This window comes from Anabrus simplex, chromosome 9, assembly GCF_040414725.1.
Source record: "Anabrus simplex isolate iqAnaSimp1 chromosome 9, ASM4041472v1, whole genome shotgun sequence".
Lineage (NCBI taxonomy): Eukaryota > Metazoa > Arthropoda > Insecta > Orthoptera > Tettigoniidae > Anabrus > Anabrus simplex.
The window spans coordinates 78,938,523-78,956,240 of record NC_090273.1 but is presented as its reverse complement, the minus strand read 5'-3'; the positions used below and the strand labels follow the sequence as shown (position 1 = coordinate 78,956,240).

Below are 17,718 nucleotides of genomic sequence, written 5' to 3'. Positions count from 1 at the left end.
AACACCGAACTTGAATCTCAACATTTAATCCCCACGACAAAACACGGAGGAGCAAGTGTGATGGTTTGGGGCTGCATGGCTGCGAATGAAGTGGGAAACCTGGCATTTATTGATGGTATTGTGGATGCCAGGAAGTACATACATGTGTTGCGCCATAATTTAAGCAGCAGTGCACACAAGTTTCATCTGGAAGGAGTCTTCCACTTCCAACAAGACAATGATCCTAAGCATTGTGCCATGATAACCCGTGAATGGCTGTTGTACAATGCCCCAAGAACACTTCTCACTCCACCGCAGAATCCAGATCTCAATCCCATAGAGAACCTGTGGGTTCATCTAGGCAAAGAAGTTCAAAAACGCCATCCTACTAGTAAAGAAATACTTAAAGAGATACTCTCAGATGCATGGTCCAACATATCTGAAGAGTACACCAAACGTTTAGTTAACTCAATGCCAAGACGTCTGGAACAGGTCATCAAAGCTAAAGGCATGCATACAGAGTATTAAGACTGTGTTTGAACAAAGACTTCGGCAAGTATTTGAATTATCTAGTAGTGTACGAATACATTTTTGTTGTGTTAAAAGACGAGTTTATTTGTTTATTATGTTGTGCGCTGTAAATCTCATAGCAAATGTACAGCTAGGTAACGTTTTTTTATGCATATGTCTCACTGGATGTGTTTATATTACTTCATGACGCTTAATATACAAGGTTTACATTAAAATGTTGGTGTAGGGATACTTTCTGTGGCTACTGTATCTCGGTCCTAATAAAAGGCTGTCATCTATCATCTTCACTGGAGGCAGCCATCATAACACACAGCACTAGAATAAGCGTACCTCGCTGTGTAAATACTAGGAAGCGATTGTGTGGTGAGCCTGGTGACTGGGTTAGCGTCCAAGTCCAATAATTCAAGAGAAGAGGAACGGCGGTGCGACCGGTGCGACGACTGTGAGTAGCTGTTGGGGAGGCCTTTTATTGCTTGTATCTAACCGCGATGTTTACTCTTTGTTCGGCAGTATGGGAGCGGGAGGGATAGCTAATATAAAGCTGCTGTTTTTTTCCTATAACATCAGGTATGCGTGTATGTCATTTGTTTAATTCATTTCAGCTCTATCCCTTCTTTCATACTATGCATACGGGGAATATTTCTAACCTTGACGGTACGCAATCAAATCAATGGACGTACGAGTCTTGTTGGAATACTGCATCAGTTTATTGCAATGAGTGGGCGTAACCTCTGCACCGTTCTTATTTCAAGACTGCCAGAATCATGCACTGGTGATATTCGAATGAAAGGAGGATTTATTCGAAATTCCTCTAGTTCGTCGTAAGTATATGTTAAATGAGTTTACTGCTTTCACATTGTCTACTTGTGAGGAGGAGGTGGTGGTGATGGTGGTGCTTATTGTTATAACACTATATAATCAGAGAGAAAAAATGGAAGAGGTCCGACACTTCGAAGAATAAATGTATCAGCCAAAGAAAGACAAGGTCCACGAAGGGCATGAAAATTAAAGACTCCCTAGCCCTCGCAAACCTAATAGCATCAGGGTCAGAAAAGAACAAGAGTTGACCAAGGGAGGTCGGATAGGATAGATGAATGTGAGGAGCCTGGCACAAGTAAGTGGAAGCAACGCCAGGACTCGCCTGATGGCCCTGTAGTCACCAAACCCACGCTCCAAAGTTCAGAGCACCTGGGGCCCCTTTCAGTCACCTCTTACAACGGGCAGGGGATACAGTGGGTGTTATTCTACCGCCCCCACCCACAGGGGGATTTTTGTGAGGTTAGAAATGTCGTCTTGCAAGTTGCTACGCAAGAGCCGTATTCTTCATGTGTCTATTATTGGTAATACGGGGAAATACGAATGAAGTATTCAGTAGTTATCTTTATCCCCATTTGTTTTGTTTTGTTTTGTTTTCTATTTGATCTTAACCACCTGGTACAAATAAAACCTAACAGACCACCTGGGAGAAAGTTGTACAAGGTCATTGTAGGTACGGTGGTGGTGTAGGTGATTATTGTTTTAAGAGGAAGTAGATCTAGGCAACCATCCTCTATATAACACTAATCAGAGCGTAAAAATGGAAGGGTTTGAAAATTGAAGATATTCCCTAGGCTTCGCAAACCTAATGGCATCGGGGTCGGAAAAGAATAAGAGTTGACCAAGAGTGGTTGGGTAGGATAGATGAAAGGCAGGAGCCTGGCACAAGGAAGTGGAAGCAATGCCAGGACTCAGCTAAGCACCCCGTGGTCGCCAACCTACGCTCTAATGTTCAAAGCCCCTGGTGCCCCTTTTAGTCACCTCTTACGATAGGCAGGGGATACCATGTGTGCTATTCTACTGCCCCTACCCACAGGGGTTAATATTGTAGGTTGGTGGTACAGTCGGCTACTTTGCAAGTGACATTTTCACATTGCCCCACGTAGTGATGCTTTTTCATAAATACCTGAATTGGAACGTTATTTGGAAACAGGGCGTATGTTTAGGAGAGGGGGAGCAGGTGATTGAAAACCACTAAATCACTGATCCTAGAACCACCATTTCTCTTGTATTGAAAAAAAAAAAAAAACCCTAAATATATTGGACATTATAGCTTTTCCTCTGCTGTGATGTGAAATTTAGTTTCTAAGTTCATAAATTTAACTTGTGTGTGTATATATATATATGTAAAAAATTAAAAAAATATGTTCAGAATACACTAGCCTTTATTTCTTTCCCTCCCTACCCCTCTCCACCTCTCTTCCCTCACTCTCATGTGTTAACAAGCCTACTACATCACTTGCTGTTATGTTTGAATAAATAAGGGTAAAGGGTAATTGTTGACATACATTTTAAAAAACTACCGGAGTTCACATTTAACACAGTTCAGTGCATACCAGGAAATCATATTCAGCATGGTCGCAGATATTAGTTGTCAGTTGCAGTTTTACCTTTATTAATTTATGAATGAATGAATGAATTAAAATTAATTGAGCCTCCGTGGCTCAGGTGGCAGCATGCCGGCTTCTCACTGCTGGGTTCCTTGGTTCAAATCCCAGTCACCCCTTGTGAGATTGGTGCTGAACAAAGCGGACGTGGGACATATTTTTCTCTGGGTACCCTGGATTTTCCTTTCATCTTTCATTCCAGCAACACTCTCCAATACTATTTCATTTAATTTGTCATTGCCCTAGAGGAGTGCGACAGGCTTCGGCTGCCGGTATAGTTTTTAACCCAGTTAAAATTGGGAACAGGCTGCAGATTTTCATTTTCAGTTATTTAATTGGGACTTTTATCTTTTTAAAACAATGTTTATACATGCTTATACATGAAGTATGAGGTGGTACGGTATTTCATGAGCACCAGGGCATCTACAAGAAGCAATATCCTAGGCTGTGTTATACTCCGCCTGTGGGTGGCAGTGGTAGAATACATCCACAGTATTCCCTGCCTATCATAAGAGGTGACTAAAATGGTCTGAAATTGGCTCTTCTTTGGGAGTATAAATTGGTGCCACCAGTCCCCTTGCTGAGTCTGGCATTATTTCCACTTTATTTTTTCAGACTCCTTTTTTATCTTTCCTATTGGTCTTCTCTTGGTCAACTCTTATTATCTCCTGACCCCAACGGAGTTACGTTTGTGGGGCCTAGGATGTTTTTCATTTTCATGCCCTTCATTTTCATTTTCATTTTCATGGCCTTCATGTCCTACTCTTTCTTTCCTGGTACCTTCATTCTCTGAAAAATTGGATCTCTTCCATTTTCTACAATTTCCTCACTTCACTGTGAAAAGAATGCCAGGATGATATATAATACATAGCCAACCATCATTTTCTTACCAAGTATAGTTGCAAGTAATTAGAATGCAAACACCATTACAACATACTTTATCAAACTTCTCTCCTGTTAAATACCTAGGTTGTTGATCATGATATTCTAATTCTTGTAATTGAAAGCAAAATCATAATTTTGTTCCTTGTTTTTCGAAGTCCTTTATCTTATTACATCCCTCTCCCCCTGCATGTGTGTGGCAGATGGTAGAAATGTTGGCCATCTGAGCCCAAGTTGGTGGGTTTGATCTCGACTTAGTTTGGTAGTATTTGAAGGTGCTCAAATACACCAGCCTTGTGTTGGTAATATTACCAGCAGGTAAAAGGACTCCTGTTGAACAAAATTCTGAAACGTGGATATGCCCAAAAAACTGTAAAAGGACGTAGTGGGACATAAAACATAATTATTAGTTCACAACCGTGATCATGACTACAAATGGTTCTTCTCAGAACCAAACAACAACAAAGGATGTAGGATATTCACTGACAATACTACAACTAAATGTTGAAGGCATAAGCAAGGCAGTGAGCGATATACTTACAAGGGTGCTGAATGACAACCAAGTGGATGTTGTACTCTTACAAGAAACTCACTGTGAAGACCAAAGCCAACTTCTGTCCAGGTGTAAGTTGCCAGGATACAGTCTTGTTGCAGCAACTTTCCACGAGAGCTATGGAACAGCAACTTACGCTAAGAACAATATCGAGCAGGTAGAAGCTTTAAGTACAAGTGCTGATAATAATATATTCACCATCAAAATTAGAACTGCTGGCATAGAAGTTATCAACATCTATAAACCTCCTTTCCAGTCCTGGGTTAATGAAGCCATCCAGAATGTGAAACATCCTACTGCCATCCTAGGAGATTTTAACAGTCACCATACTATCTGGGGATATAAAGATACTAATTCTGATGGCAACAGTATACTAGAATGGGCAGAGGTTGAAGATATTTTCTTGATATATGATGCCAAAGAGAGAGGTACCTTTCACTCTGCTGGATGGAAACATGACTATAACCCAGACCTCTGTTTATTTTTTCCAAGGACCAACAGGGGAGACCTCTCCCCTGCAGAAGAAAAGTGCTAGACAATTTCCCCCGAAGTCAGCTTAGACCAGTTCTTCTGAAAGTCTGTATTGAAGTTCCAATTATAAGATCAAATCCAGTGCCCAGATGGAATTTTACAAAGGCTAAATGGGATTTCTTCACCAGTGAGATGGAACACAACATCCAAAGGATTCCACAAGCTCTTGAAAACTTTAAACCATTTTACTGGGCTGATATGTTCTATAGCAAAGAAGCACATTCCCGGAGGATTTAGAAAGGAATACATCCCAGGGTGGAGCGAGAGGTGCAATGAGCTGTATGAAGAATACCAACGCAGCAATCAAACAGAAGTCTCTGATGAATTACTGAATTGCTTAAACACTGCCAGGAAGGAAAAATGGCATACACTGACGTCTAGTATTAACTTCCAACACTCCAGCAGAAAAGCATGGCTCCTCCTTAGGAAGCTGGGCAGTAGTGCCCCTAATTACCATAGCAAGAACTTTAAAATAAAGCTGGAACATACAGCAAACAGAATTGTTGGCTTAACCAGAGCATCAGCAGACACAAAAAGGGATGAAACAAGGCAAATCCTAAACGAGCTTAAGATAGAACTGTCCCGAGCTGAAACAAACTTGCAGTTCTCCGAGGATTTTTCTGTTGCAGAGATCTCAGCTGCTCTGAAGGATCAACAAATTAATCTAAAAAGCCACCTAATCGATACTTTATTTCTTTTGCCTTTGGCAAACTTAAAAGTACATTAACAAACACAGTACATGTTTCGACCACTTAGTGGTCATCTTCAGCTGTATATAAAAAGATCTTAGATGATAACATTTAAAAGCAAGCACATTGGATCTTAAAACTATATCCCATGGGAATCCAAAAACTATTGTTCTAGATGCTTTAAATGAAATGGAAGATGGGGGGGGGGGGTTGGGGGTAAGGAGATTTATGTGAATGATACTTAAATTACAGTATCGTTTAGAAATGTGTTTAAAAACTTAAATGATGAAAAACATATTTAAAATATTTAAAAGCGTCTATGGTAAAATTCTTTTTGATAACATTAGGTGGCGTGAATAAAAAGTTTGTGTTTGTAATAATCTTCAGTATTTGTGAGAAAATAATAACTTAATTAAAATTCGCGTCTGTGGTGCTGTTAAACACTTTGTTTTTAATAAACATACTTTAAAATATTCTAAAGTGTCTATGGTAAGGCACTTATTCAAAAACACTTGTGCTTGAATGAAAGTTTATGTCATATGCACCAGTCTTCAGGTATTTATTATTTATATTTAATAACTTCCTTGAGTGATATTCTTGTGGTTAAAAGGCCGTGTTGACTGTTTAACTTCCGAGAATTGCTCTTCGGAATGTGATGAAAGAAATTGTGTTAGTCGTTTAACTTGTTAAAACCCTGTGGTGGCTTCTGTTATACAAAATGGCGATCTGATTCGGGCAGCTTGCCCCGCTATCACACTAGGTCGTGCACGAAGGCAGTTCTCCAAGGCAATGAGGATTAAACATTTGCCAGATAAGATCGCGAGGCAAGCTGCCCGAATCAGATCGCCATTTTGTATAACAGAAGCCACCACAGGGTTTTAACAAGTTAAACGACTAACACAATTTCTTTCATCACATTCCGAAGAGCAATTCTCGGAAGTTAAACAGTCAACACGGCCTTTTAACCACAAGAATATCACTCAAGGAAGTTATTAAATATAAACAATAAATACCTGAAGACTGGTGCATATGACATAAACTTTCATTCAAGCACAAGTGTTTTTGAATAAGTGCCTTACCATAGACACTTTAGAATATTTTAAAGTATGTTTATTAAAAACAAAGTGTTTAAGAGCACCACAGACGCGAATTTTAATTAAGTTATTATTTTCTCACAAATACTGAAGATTATTACAAACACGAACTTTTTATTCACGCCACCTAATGTTATCAAAAAAGAATTTTACCATAGACGCTTTTAAATATTTTAAATATGTTTTTCATCATTTAAGTTTTTAAACACATTTGTAAACGATACTGTAATTTAAGTATCATTCACATAAATCTCCTTACCCCCAACCCCCCCCCCCCCCCATCTTCCATTTCATTTAAAGCATCTAGAACAATAGTTTTTGGATTCCCATGGGATATAGTTTTAAGATCCAATGTGCTTGCTTTTAAATGTTATCATCTAAGATCTTTTTATATACAGCTGAAGATGACCACTAAGTGGTCGAAACATGTACTGTGTTTGTTAATGTATTTTTAAGTTTGCCAAAGGCAAAAGAAATAAAGTATCGATTAGGTGGCTTTTTAGATTAATTTGTTGAATAAACTCATCGATACGGCCATGAAGTGGACAGCTTGCAATGCTCTGAAGGAAACAAAATCAGGGAAAGCAGCAGGCTTGGATGGTATCCATCCCGAATTTCTGAAGCACAGTGGTCCCAGAACTATGAAATGGCTTGCTAAATTCTTTAGTGACATCCTAATGAAAAGAAGGCTCCCACTTCTTCTTGAAAGAACTAAAGTAGTTGCTGTTTTGAAGCCTGGGAAATGTGGCTGTAATGCGGAAGATTATCGACCTATTGCTCTAATGAGTATCTGCTACAAACTACTAGAGAGCTTGATCTATAACAGAATCTCATCTACAGTACTTCACCACATTCCAGTTGAACAAGCAGGATTCAGACCTAACAGGAGCTGTTGTGATCAGGTTCTGACACTAACCAGCAATATTGAGCAGGGCTTTCAAGAAAAAATGAAAACGGTTGCTGTGTTTGTGGATTTATTATCAGCCTATGATACAGTCCGGCAAAAAGGGATGATCCTGAAGTTTCTGAAAATTATCCCTTGCAAGACCCTAGCTTCCTTGCTCAACAACATGCTATGCAATCGCCTAATTCAAGTACATCTCAATGGAAACAGAAGCAGATCCTACAGATTAAATGATAGATTTCCACAGGGTTCTGTTCTTGCTCCACTTCTCTTCAAACTCTACATGGCAGATCTTCTATCTGCTGCATGCTGACAGTTTATATATGCTGATGACATAGCCCCAACAGCACAGTCCACAGACTTTGAGACTGCTGAAGCCATTCTCACACAAGATCTTCCAAAAATGGATAGATACTTCAACACCTCATTGATTGAAACCCAATGTAAACAAAACAGAGATTAGTGCCTTTCATCTAGACAACAGGAGAGCCCATTACATTTCACAAGTTCAGTTCAGAGGCCAACAGCTAATCCTCATCCAAAATACTTGGGTATTGTGCTGGATCGCTCTTTGACGTATAAAGAACACCTTTGCAGAACAACAGCAAAGGTTAAAATCACGTAACAATATCCTTCACAAACTCAGTGGCACTAGTTGGGGAGCAAATGCTAATGTCCTCCGAACAACAGCTCTTGTCCTAGTATACCCAGTTGCAGAATATTGCAGCCCTGTATGGATCAACGGTGCACACACAGGAAAAGTTGATGTCCAGCTGAATGATACCATGAGGACAGTGTCTGGCACACTCAAATCCACACCACTTAAATGGCTGCCAGTATTAACTAACATCCATCCTTCTCACCTTCGAAGGCTAACTGCTCTGAAGAAGGAATGGTTAAAATGTACTGCAAATACACTCTTGCCGATTCATCAGGATTGCAACCCTCAGAAGCATGGAAGATTAAAATCTCGACATCCATCATGCCAACTAGGAAAGAGGCTGGTTGAGTCACAGTACAACATGAATAATGCTTGGAGGGAAGAATGGGCTGCTTCAAACCCTGACCAGTTAGGGTTGATATCTGACCTTGTAGGAAACTTGCTGGGTTCAACTTGCCAAGAAGAATCTGGGCTTCATTGAACAGAGTGCGGACTGGTCTTGGAAGATGCAATTTCTGGCTCCACAAGTGCGGAAAATTTTCCAGCCCTCATTGCGACTGCAGTGACATGGCTCAGACAGTCCACCATGTTGTAATGATGTGCCCACTTTGGAGCTTCCAGGGAGGATACCACCAACTTCATGCAGTAAGTGAAGAGGCAGTGAATTGGCTAAATTCCTTGGACATTAAATTATTAGTTATATTACCATCAAGTGATCCTTTGTCCGATTGTTGTTGTTCAATTACACAATATCTTCTTCTTTGCCTTTTCCCACGTAGGTGGGGTTGGATTTTCAGGTTGTCCTCTTCTGGTAGTTTCTCTCTTGGACTCTATTTGAATTGACATTGATGATGTCCAGGTCCTTCCTAACACTGGTTCTCCATCTTGTCTTTGGTCATCCTTGAGCTGGTTGGCAATCTACCATACTGTAAGCCTGTCAACTCTATATGACACATATCCCTCTGGTCATTGTTGAAGGTGACCAGATTGTCTTAATTGGCGTTTCTCAATTTCTCTGTTTTTGGTGTTGCTCTCAGAGATTTTTGGATGGTGTAATTCCATTTCTTGTCCATCCTGGTTGCTCAACAGGACCATCCTAGAATCCTCAACTCAGCCTCATGGAGTTTCTGATTTTCATTTTCTTGGTGGTCCAGCATTCTTATCTGCATAGAATGGCTAGGTGGACAACCCATTTTATACATTTTTCCCTTTGCGTGGAGTGGGATTTTCTTATCATAGTAGATCTCCTGCAGCTGCCCACCATTTCACCTAGCCATCGCATATCCAATTATTTGCTCGAGTCAGAAGCAATAACATACAATTATATAGCGGAATGTTACAATTATACATCGAATATTGAAAAATAAATAAATAAAATGTCTCAGATTAGATGTTCTTCACCCAGAAATAGGACACTTTATCACAGTCTACCATTTAACTCTTGTGTTGTGCAAGAGTATGGGCACAGTTCATAGGTACGGAGGTGTAACATTGTCAGCCTCTCTCCACACCATATCTGAAACCTGTAGGTATCCCCATTTACGTAAATTCACTCTGCATTTCCCAACACCATTCCAAAGTCTTTTGAGCAATCGCCAGATTTCCCACTTGATGTCATGACCTGCAGGAATATTTTGTTTGGCCTTCATCCACTCTGGTGGTATAGTGGATGGCTATAGCTGTATACTGGTTACCTCAGGTTTTATAGTGAGAATTGTTGTTGTCTGCATAAAGCTTTTCCTTCATTTGAGCTATCTCTTTGGAGGCTGGTGACCTAAGATTGGGTGAGCTTGGTCCTCTACCGACTTTGTTTGCTCATTGTTACGACCTCATAATGTATCCCAGGAGAGGCTATGCCTTTAAAAAGAAAATGCTATTTGTTTGGGGCGTTGACCTATAGAGATCTTTTGTCCCTACTTGCACCATGTGATATAAACCTGCGTGTAATTGGAATGGAGGAAGTGTAGAGTGTTGAATGTGAGGAAAGGAACATTAAGGTTGACACAAACACCCAGTCCCCAGGCCAGGGATATTAATCATTTACAATTAAATACCCCTGACCCAGCCGGGAATCGAACCCGGGGCTGCTAGGTGACAGGAGACACGTTGCCCCCTACACCGCAGGGCCGGACAGAGTCTATGACTGCTGGAGAACATAGCTTCCAGATAGTTGTAGATTTTAGGCAGCCACAAATTATTTCGCATGACTCTTCAAGGGCAATATCCACTTGTTTCCTATGAGATGAATTATACCAGCAGCTGAATAACACCGAGCTAATGCAGTTGCAGGTAGTGTCCGAGCATGGCGGCCCAGTTTGTGAAGTACGCTATTTCTTGTGGAGACTTTTTGTTTGGTTTTCATACAATACGTTTGTAAGATAGGGTGTGATCTGAAGTTACTTCTAAGTATTTTGAGCTAAAATAATGTTCGAGGTGATCTCCTTTCCAGCCAATGTTGAGCCTCCTTACTGCTTCCCTGTTTCTGAGGTGAAGAGCACGAACCTGCGTCTTGGTTGGACTAGGTTTGAGTTGATTTCTCTTGTAGTAAGTTGAAAGATCTTCCACTGCACTAGAGAGCAATTATCCGATTTGTTTTTCCAAGTGGTAACATACATATCAGTGTTTGTGCTATCCTGTATCATTGATTCAAGATATGTGAAGGTATTTCTTGTCTTTACCTCACCAAATACAATTTTTAATCCTTCATGAATGGATACTCACATGGAAAACTTGCAGTAGCCTACACGTAATCTGTCTTTATTCTCCTGATTTAAAGCCCATTTCTTCCTAAAAACATCTTGCCAGATATTTAGTGCACCTACACTTTCTCTCACAAGCATTATATCTTCCACAAAAAGCATGCTCCATGGGGCTTTATCTTGTATGTGTATGGTCAGTTTATCCACGGCCATGATGAAGAGGTATGGACTAAAAGCAGAGCCATGATGCAGGTCAAACTTAACCGCAAATTGGTCTGTATTTCTACAACAGATTTTCACAGTCATCTGATTTCCTTTGTATGTATCTGGAATCAAAATGATATAATGATAAGGGACATTTTTCTTCTTCAGGAGCCACCAAATAACATCACACAGTACTTGGTTATAGGCCTTTCCAAGATCTATGAAGACCATATGCAGATCTTTTCTACACAATTGGGTCCTTTTCCATCAACATCCTCTGAGTGAAGATGGAATCTCTTATTGACCTTCCAGACATAAACTCGAATTGATTTTCAGTAATTTCGATCTCTTTGCTTCAATAATCCTCTCTCAGAGTTTCACGCTATGGTGCAGAAGCTTGATTCCTCTGTAGTTCCCACGATCCTCAGCATTTATATGTAAGTTATATCGAATAAGGAAATGTCTGTGGCATGCGCTAGCATAGAGTATGAGATATTAAGGCCCAAAGGGCGTGTGAAATATCCTTTTCAGACCTGAAATAAAACTGGCGGTGTGAATTTTTGTTTGTACGTCAAAAACTGACGAAAATGCTCTTAAATACATATATTTTTAGTTTATTCTACAAAATAAAAATTAACATCTGAAAAAAAAAAAAAAAGCACATGCATGATTGTGCGTGTCAGGACTTAATTCACTACTTACAAAAAAGAAAAATTACCTCAATGCATGTGAATATATGTATGTACATGATCAAACGTTCTATTTCACAGTGGGGAATAATTTAAAACAATTAAATCTTCGTTCAAACACAAGTAAACATTACATTTTCTACATTGAGGAAGAGTTTTGATTTTACTGCCCTTTTGGCAGCAGCAACTTGTCGTCAGACCTGAAAGAAATCTGGAGGTGTCAAAACGTCAAAAACTTACTAAAATGCTCTCAAATATATGTTTTTACAGTTTATTTTACAAAATAAGAACTACCGGCTGAAAAACAGAACTCACACAATTGTGCCTGTCAGAACTTCATTCACTACTTGCAAAAAATAAAAAATTTAAAAAATTCAACTCAGTACATGTGAATATGCACATGTACATGATCAAATGTTCTATTTTACAGTGTGGAACGATTTTAAACAATTAAAATCTTATACATTACATTTCTCATGTAGAGTACGAGTTTTGCTTTCACAGTCCTTTTTGTGACAGCACCCAGCACTCCTGCATACATTGCCTGTAAGGAAACCTAGCCCGCACATATGCGCATATCAACATTCAAAACCTCATGGTATTACGTACAATGTTGTAAGTACACAATTTACATTTGCTACACAATTTACACACTTTATTGATTATATTCTGATATTCAGGAAAGCTTCTAGATTAATATGAATGCAATAAATAAATACTTACTTTAGGCATTACTGCTTCCCGCCATCTTGCTAATGATCTGTATTTTTAAACTCTTCTTCCTGCCCCCTGGTGGTCAAGTACTAAATAGAAACAGCTGAAGTACATGCTACGTGTCCTGCACAAGCACTGCAGTCTGGTCTAGCACCAAGAAAACGTCAAATAAGCTCAGACATAAATAAAATACGAACCCGCACAATTGTGTGTACATGGTCTGAAAGGGCTATGCTAATTGGAATCAAGTACGGACAGAGGTTTTCATTAAAGATCATAAAAGCGACTCACTTTGAATAGTCTTTTATTATCAGAGTAAAATTCAGTGTTTAGAAGTACATACATCTTCACTATAGACTGTTAAGCCTCTGCAAGTCTGCGAGTCTCTGTAATTTTATTAAACTCTGTCACGGTCCTTTCTTTGTAACTAACTCTGTGGCCTTGTTTAGTTGTATAGCTCTTTAAAATCAGTACAAATCGTCATATTGGTCTCCCTCTACTTCTCATACCTTCCATGTCCGAGTCCATTATTCTCCTAGGTAAACTATCATCCTCCATTCGCCTTACATGACCCCACCACCAAAGCTGGTTCGTGTGTACAGCCTCATCAATAGAATTCATTCTTAACTTAGCTTTTATTTCCTCATTCCATGTACCCACATGCCGTTGTTCCCACTTGTTTGTACCAGCAATCATTCTCACTACTTTCATGTCTGTTATGAATAAGATATCCTGAATCCACCCAGATTTCACTCCTGTACAACAGATTTGGTCTGAAAATAGACCATTGTAAAGAGAGTTTTGTCCTGGAACTGACAATGATCCATGTAGGCTAAACTATGAAGAACAAAGGTAAAATTACAGCCTTGTCTAAACCTTGTAAGTACCTTGAACTAAGAACTCATTGTACCATCATTTCTCACTTCAGCCCAATTGTCAACACAAAAACAGTGCCTTTGATTGCTTTTAATAATCTACCATTAATTCTGTAGTCCCACAGTACGGCTAACAATTTTTTCCCTTGGTACTCTGTCATATGCCTTTTCTAGATCTACAAAACATAAACATAACTGTTTTTCAATTACCTGGCACATACTGAAAATATGATCATGACAGCTCCTCTATGGTCTGAAACCACACTGGTTTTCATCCAACTGAAATTAAATGAAGTGAAATGGTGTATGGCTTTTAGTGCCGGGAGTTCTGAGGACATGTTTGGCTCACCAGGTGCAGGTCTTTTCATTTGACGCCTGTAGGTGACCTGCGCGTCATGGTGAGGATGAAATGACGTTGAAGACGAAACATACACCCAGCCTTCAAGCCAGCGAAATTAAGCAGTGATGGTTAAAATTCCTGACTCTACCATTTTGCTATGGTGCCGGACTTCATCCAACTTACTGCACCCTCCCTTCCAAAGGCTAGAAAACACCTTGCCTGGCATAAGTTACTGATCAATGATATACCTCAATAGTTATTGTAATCCTTCCTGTTCCCTTGTTTATAGATAGGTGCAACTGCTTTTGTCCTATCAGCAGGTACCTTACTAACATTCCATGCTAATCTTATTACTCTCTGAATTCAGTTTTATCCCTCCCTTCCCATTATATTTCACTATTTCACCTATTCCTGCTGCTTTATGACACTGGAGTTTATTTACCACCATTTCCACCTCCTGAGGTGTAATTTCACCAATATCGTTGTCCTCCTCCCCAGGAGCTTGGACGTTCACAATATGTCCAGAAATATTTCCTTTTACTTTGAGGAGATTTTCAAAATATTCCTTCTATCTGTCCAGTAAAAATGAAATGGCATATGGCTTTAGTGCCGAGAGTGCCCAAGGACAAGTTTGGCTCGCTAGATGCAGGTCTTTAGATTTGACGCCTGTTGGTGACCTGCATGCCATGATGATCTGTCCAGTGATTTTCTCGGATCTATTGTGAGCTCAGCTGATTTACCCAAAACACTATTCATTCCGCTTTCCTTCCCTTTCTAAGATTCTTTATTACTGTCCAGAAAGGTTTTCTCTGCTGCTTGACCTAGCCTTTCCAGGTCATTACCAAAATCTTCCTATGACTTCTTCCTGGATTCAACAATTATTTGTTTTGTTCCATTTCTTTCATCCACATACATTTTCCTGCATGCATCAGTCCGTGTTTGGAGCCATTTTTGATACACTTTCCTTTTATGTTTACAAGCTGTCCTCACTTCATCATTCCACCAAGATGTTTGCTTTTTCCCATATCTGGATACAGTTCTTCCCAGGCATTCTCATGCTTTTTCTATTACAGCATCCCTCCCATTCTCTTTCAATATCCTGAACCTTCTTACTGTCTATTATTCTGAACTTTTCACTAATCATATCCAAGTACTTCTAATTTCCTTGTCCTGGAGATTTTCTACCCTTATTTTTCTTCAGAGGAATTTCACCTTCTCTATACTAGGCCTAGAGATATTTGGTTCATTACAGATGAAATAGTGGTCTGTATCATCAAAAAATCCCCAGAATTCCTAATAGATTTTCTGAACTTAAAGTCTGTTATGATATAGTCTATTATGGATCCAGTGCCCCTGGCCTCCCATGTGTTGCTGAGAATAGCTTTATGCTTGAAGAATGTTTTTGTAACTGCTAATCCAATACTAGCACAGAAGTAGAGAAAATGCTTTGGATTACTGTTAGCTTCCATACATCTTCCCCACATTTACCCATCACCTTTTCATATCCTTCAGTTCTATTTCCAATTCTCACATTGAAATTACTCATTAGTACCATCCTATCCTTGCTGGTTAGCTGAGCCACCTGTCCAAACGAGAAATTTCCTTGAGGAGTAAAAGGCTATTCCAGTGATACTGATCAAATTGCTTGTAACTTCTAATGTAGAGGTCAAAAACTTTGGAAACTTAACCACACATCCCTCTTTAGTCACTCATTTGTAGATATTGCTATAACCTTGCCATTACTCAACCAAGTATTATTTATTTCTCTATTTTAGTATCTGAGCCAACGGCCGTAGCCGTGTTGAAACACCGGATCCCGTGAGATCTCTGAAGTTAAGCAACATTGGGCGTGGTCAGGAGTTGGATGGGTTGCCACGCGCTGTTGGTGGGGGGTAAGGGAATAGAGGAGCGGAAAGGAACTGGCCACTCTACTGCACATAAACTCCGGCTCAGGAACACCTCTGCGGAAGTTCGGACCTGCCTCCGGGCAGAATAACCCTTACCTTAGTAACTGAAGTTTCACAACAGTATACTTCCTTTATATGTTTCATCATCTTTTTCATCCTTATTAGTCCTGCTATGTTGCAGAGTCACTGATGCAGATTCATGCCCTCCGTTTCATTAGGTCATACATATCAGCTCTTATTGGTCTGCAGTGATGTCTCTCCACCTCATTCTTGGTCTACCGCAAGGGAATAACTCTTCTCGTTTCTGGACCAAACAATCTTAATCAATTATTTAATTTATTTTCCGGGTTGAACCCCCGTTGAAATAGAAGTAAGTAGCGCTACGAACAGACTGAAGGGGCCGCGATGGGGTCGCCACTCTCTCCAATAATAGCAAACATGTATATGGAACACTTCGAACAGAAAGCCTTAGCTACATCTGCCCTGAAACCGAAATGTTTTCTCCGTTTTGTAGACGACACTTTTGTAATCTGGCCTCACGGGAGCAATAACCTACAGCTATTTCTCGACCATCTCAACTCCATACACGTAAATATTCAGTTCACCATGGAAATAGAAGTAGACGGAAAACTACCGTTCCTGGATGTGCTAGTAATACGTAACCCCAATGGGACGCTGAGTCGCGCAGTATACAGGAAACCCACTCACACAGACAGGTACCTACACGCCTCGTCTCATCATCACCCATCACAAAAGCAGGCTGTCCTAACATCACTAGTAAACAGGGCCATAGCGATATCTGACGCAGAGCACCTCGAGGAAGAAAAAGAACACCTCACGGAAACCCTTAGGAAAAATGGCTACTCGCTCAATAACATCCGACGAGTCCTTAAAAAATCAGAAGAGAAGAAAGAAAAGACCGCCGCAGGAGAAAACAACGGGAAAGAAGAACTGACCCGCCAGAAAACAGCGATACTGCCATACATTAAAAACACTACAGACAGGATCGGCAAGATACTGGACAAATACAACATAAAAACTATCTATAAACCTCACCGTAAACTAGCCCGTTATCTACCACCAGTAAAAGACACAATAGAATTACAGGCCCCTGGAGTGTATCACATTGAATGTAGCTGCGGAGCTTGTTATGTAGGTGAGACAAAACGTCTGATCTCCACCCGCCTAAAAGAACATATCCGTCACACCAAGAACCAAAACACAGATATTTCAGCAGTAGCCAAGCATTCCTACGAAACTAGGCACGGAATATCATTTGACAAGACCAAGATCCTAGCAGCTATCCCTTGGAATCTGGAAAGAAAAATCCGCGAGGCTATCGAAATCAAGAAACATCCGAATAACATAAATTTAGAAGAAGGATACAAAATCAGTAATTCTTGGATGCCCATCATTCATAGCTTAAGACATACAGACCACAACATAAACACACGGGCCGCAACCCCATTACATAACAGCGCGGGCAAGCCCCCACTACCTGGCTGTGACATAAACTTTCCAGAAGCCTCGCGAGACAGCCAGGGCTTACGCCAGCCAGATAGGCTAGGATATAAAAGGCCAAGATCAAGGCCACTCTAGTAGTGTAACTCTGCCTGGGAGACTGATTACCTCGGATCGAGTAGGGGTATTTCAGTCGCCTTGACAATGAATACTGCAATGTATTCGAAACGTCGGCAAACTGTACGTGATATGCGTACAAGTACAACACGGTTCAACCCGGAAAATAAATTAAATAATTCTTCACACCGTGGAAGCTTCACTTCTAAGAATCTTAATCAAGACTAACTTCCTTGCTCAGAAATTATTACTCAGAAATTATCCCTCACTGCATTGTTACAGAAAGATAGGATAGGAATATATAATATGATAAACACAATGGCTGGTTAATGCAGGAAGACGGAGTGATAGAAAAGGAGACACAAGGACAAACTTCACACCTTCATTTATCTCTCTCTTCAGATAGATAGTATCTCTATACGTCAGTCCCATTTCTTCCAGATCCATCTCCCCCTGTGGGAGGGG

General features: G+C 40.1%; 1 protein-coding gene across 1 annotated transcript in view; it reads left to right on the top strand.

Annotated features, from left to right (window-relative positions):
• The first annotated feature begins 1,035 nt into the window (after window positions 1-1,035).
• Window positions 1,036-17,718, top strand: part of LOC136881243 (L-2-hydroxyglutarate dehydrogenase, mitochondrial) — a 246,217-nt gene continuing 229,534 nt past the window's right edge. Inside the window, exon 1 of the mRNA XM_068229234.1 lies at window positions 1,036-1,331. Coding sequence (XP_068085335.1) covers window positions 1,225-1,331 — 107 coding nt within the window. The 5' untranslated portion in view covers window positions 1,036-1,224. The remainder of the gene's footprint in view (window positions 1,332-17,718) is intronic.